This window comes from Arachis hypogaea, chromosome 12, assembly GCF_003086295.3.
Source record: "Arachis hypogaea cultivar Tifrunner chromosome 12, arahy.Tifrunner.gnm2.J5K5, whole genome shotgun sequence".
Lineage (NCBI taxonomy): Eukaryota > Viridiplantae > Streptophyta > Magnoliopsida > Fabales > Fabaceae > Arachis > Arachis hypogaea.
This window is the reverse complement of record NC_092047.1, coordinates 20,154,107-20,156,570: the sequence shown is the minus strand read 5'-3', so window position 1 is coordinate 20,156,570 and position 2,464 is coordinate 20,154,107. Positions and strand designations below refer to the sequence as shown.

Below are 2,464 nucleotides of genomic sequence, written 5' to 3'. Positions count from 1 at the left end.
AATTTTAAAAATTCCCTGCATCAAACAAATCGGATAGTTCAATTTATTTTTATCTTTTGTAATAAAAAAATCGAATGGTCGATTTTCCTCTCCGTTAATTTAAAAAGAAGAGCTTACTCTTCATGCATTCTGCATCAAAAGCAATCACAGGTTTTATTTGCTCTTTGATAATTATTATATTTTACAAGTTCACTTCACTTATTTTTCTATAATAATAATAATATATTATTATTAGTATTATAAAATCGGATAAAAAAAGGGTGAATTTTATCCGACATTTTTTAAGAAAATTAGTTAAAACATAAAACCTACTAACAAAATTAATTTTTTATAATAAATTATATTTAACAGAAAAATATATTATAGAAAATTGGAAAAACATAAAAACTAGTAATATTAACATAATAAAATAGATTTTATAAAAAATAAAAATATTATTTTTTATATCCAATTTAATTTCAATTGAATTTTTAAATATTTAAATCTTTAATTTTCTCAGGCCAATAACGGGTTTGCTTTCAATTTTTCAAAACCTTGGGTCTATCTGATTGATTTATTTAATTTTGCTTGGGTTGTCTATAAATACGTGAACGAGAGTAAACCCTAACCCTAACCCCCAATAAGGTTTCTACATTAGCACTACGCCGCAGCACAACTCTCTCCTTCGCGAGCTCTTGTTCTTCCGCGGCAATGGCGTACGCAGCTATGAAACCTACGAAAACCGGTTTGGAGGAGTCACAAGAACAGATCCACAAGATCAGGATCACTCTTTCCTCCAAGCACGTCAAAAATCTCGAGAAAGGTGCATAACAACTCAATTTCTTCCATGAAAATTAAAAAGGTGAATTCGTTGTTGCACTGGCTAATAGCTTTTGGATCTGTTCGCGTTTGTTTTTGCAGTTTGTTCTGACTTGGTTCGTGGTGCGAAGGACAAGCGCCTCAGGGTGAAGGGACCTGTGAGGATGCCAACTAAGGTTCTTCACATCACTACCAGGAAATCCCCCTGTGGTGAAGGTACTTCAATTGTGTTTTGATCCTTCTATTTGATTGGAATTCTGAGTTTCAGTTTCTTTATATAAAGTTTGGTTATAATATACTGTGGTGTTGTACATTGAAGATCTCTGATTTAGTCTTCTCGGATTATTAGTTATAGGATGGAAATTGGTTTTTAAATTTTTATTTTGAGTTGATTTTGATAGAGATTTTTCTGTGTTAACGGAGAAATTGGAATAATTTCCACTCTTTGAAGGAGAATTAGCAAATAGTCAAATACAGATTCTATGTTTTTTTATACGGATGTCAAGTCGTCTTATACCATAGGAGTGTAGACATAGTGGACGAAGATTGATATAGTAAAAAAAGTGAGAATCTAATTACACTGAATTTACAACTTCCATCATGTGCAAGCCTACTACTATCCAAGGTGATTAGAGTCCGTTCTCATTTTGTCGACTCCCATATTTAGAGCAGTCTGATCAACGCAAAATGATGTGTTTTGTGGTCTCCGTCTAGGAGAACACCGGCTATGGAAGTGTGTTCTCATTTTATCGACTCCCTTACCTTAGAGGAGTTTGATCAATGCGAAATGTTCTGTTTTGTGATCTGTCTCGGAGGACACCAGCTATGGAAGTATTTACTGTATTGTAGTAGTGTGGGCTGACTTAAGTGTTTGAATTAACTTTGTTGTTATATTATTGTTGAAAGAGCAGTATCCATTGTTGTCCCTACCTTTGATTTCAGGTACCAACACCTGGGACAGATTCGAACTACGTGTTCACAAGAGGGTCATCGACCTCTACAGTTCCCCTGATGTTGTTAAGCAGATTACTTCAATCACAATCGAGCCTGGTGTTGAGGTTGAGGTCACAATTGCAGATGCTTGATCTCAGTTTTGAAGATTAAAGACATTAATTTTGTTGTGCTTGCTTAGTTATTTATCTTTTTTCTTTAGTTCTTATGGTTTTTGGACATCGGTGAATGAAAAAGTTAAACATCATGCTTCATATGGTTTAGGGTTACATACATGTTGAGTATTTGCTTTCATGTCATAGCATATTGTACTCGTACTTAATCCCCCTTTTTGTTCTTCTACAACAAATTTTTAAGTCTTACTCTTGCAAAAGAAAATGTAATTTATACTCATGAAAGATTTAGGTCTGACAGAATGCACCATTTTGTTGGACACCGTAAATTTATGAGGACTTAGACGACATTTCATTTATTTTTGCGGGCCATTTGAAAAAGAAAAAAAAGAAATCAAGTTCATTTCATTAATGAAAAGAATGAAAAGAGGAAAAAAGGATCAAGATGAAAAATTATGGCTACTTATTTTATTTTCTATTAGAAGTTATGAGTAATTGAAGAGTACAACGTGTGATAGATCATGTGTTCTATTTGTTGGACTATGTGATATATATTTTCCGACTATTTTAGGGATGCTTTTAAGTCATTTTTAGGCTATTTT

The 2,464-nt window shown here is 33.0% G+C and overlaps 1 protein-coding gene across 1 annotated transcript; it reads left to right on the top strand.

The window, feature by feature from the left end:
- Window positions 1-508: 508 nt before the first annotated feature.
- Window positions 509-2,221, top strand: LOC112727082 (small ribosomal subunit protein uS10y). The gene is made up of 3 exons (XM_025776700.3): window positions 509-802; window positions 901-1,014; window positions 1,741-2,221. Exons 1-3 carry the CDS (start codon window positions 691-693, stop codon window positions 1,881-1,883), a joined length of 369 nt encoding a protein of 122 aa, XP_025632485.1. The 5' UTR covers window positions 509-690; the 3' UTR covers window positions 1,884-2,221.
- Window positions 2,222-2,464: the final 243 nt, after the last annotated feature.

What these genes read in the sequence shown, in the direction of transcription:
- LOC112727082 (XM_025776700.3), top strand. Translation starts at nt 691, where the DNA reads ATGGCGTACGCAGCTATGAAACCTACGAAAACCGGTTTGGAGGAGTCA. An exon ending in CGTCAAAAATCTCGAGAAAG is followed by an intron (nt 803 to 900) that starts GTGCATAACAAC and finishes TTGTTTTTGCAG; the next exon opens with TTTGTTCTGACTTGGTTCGT. An exon ending in GAAATCCCCCTGTGGTGAAG is followed by an intron (nt 1,015 to 1,740) that starts GTACTTCAATTG and finishes CTTTGATTTCAG; the next exon opens with GTACCAACACCTGGGACAGA.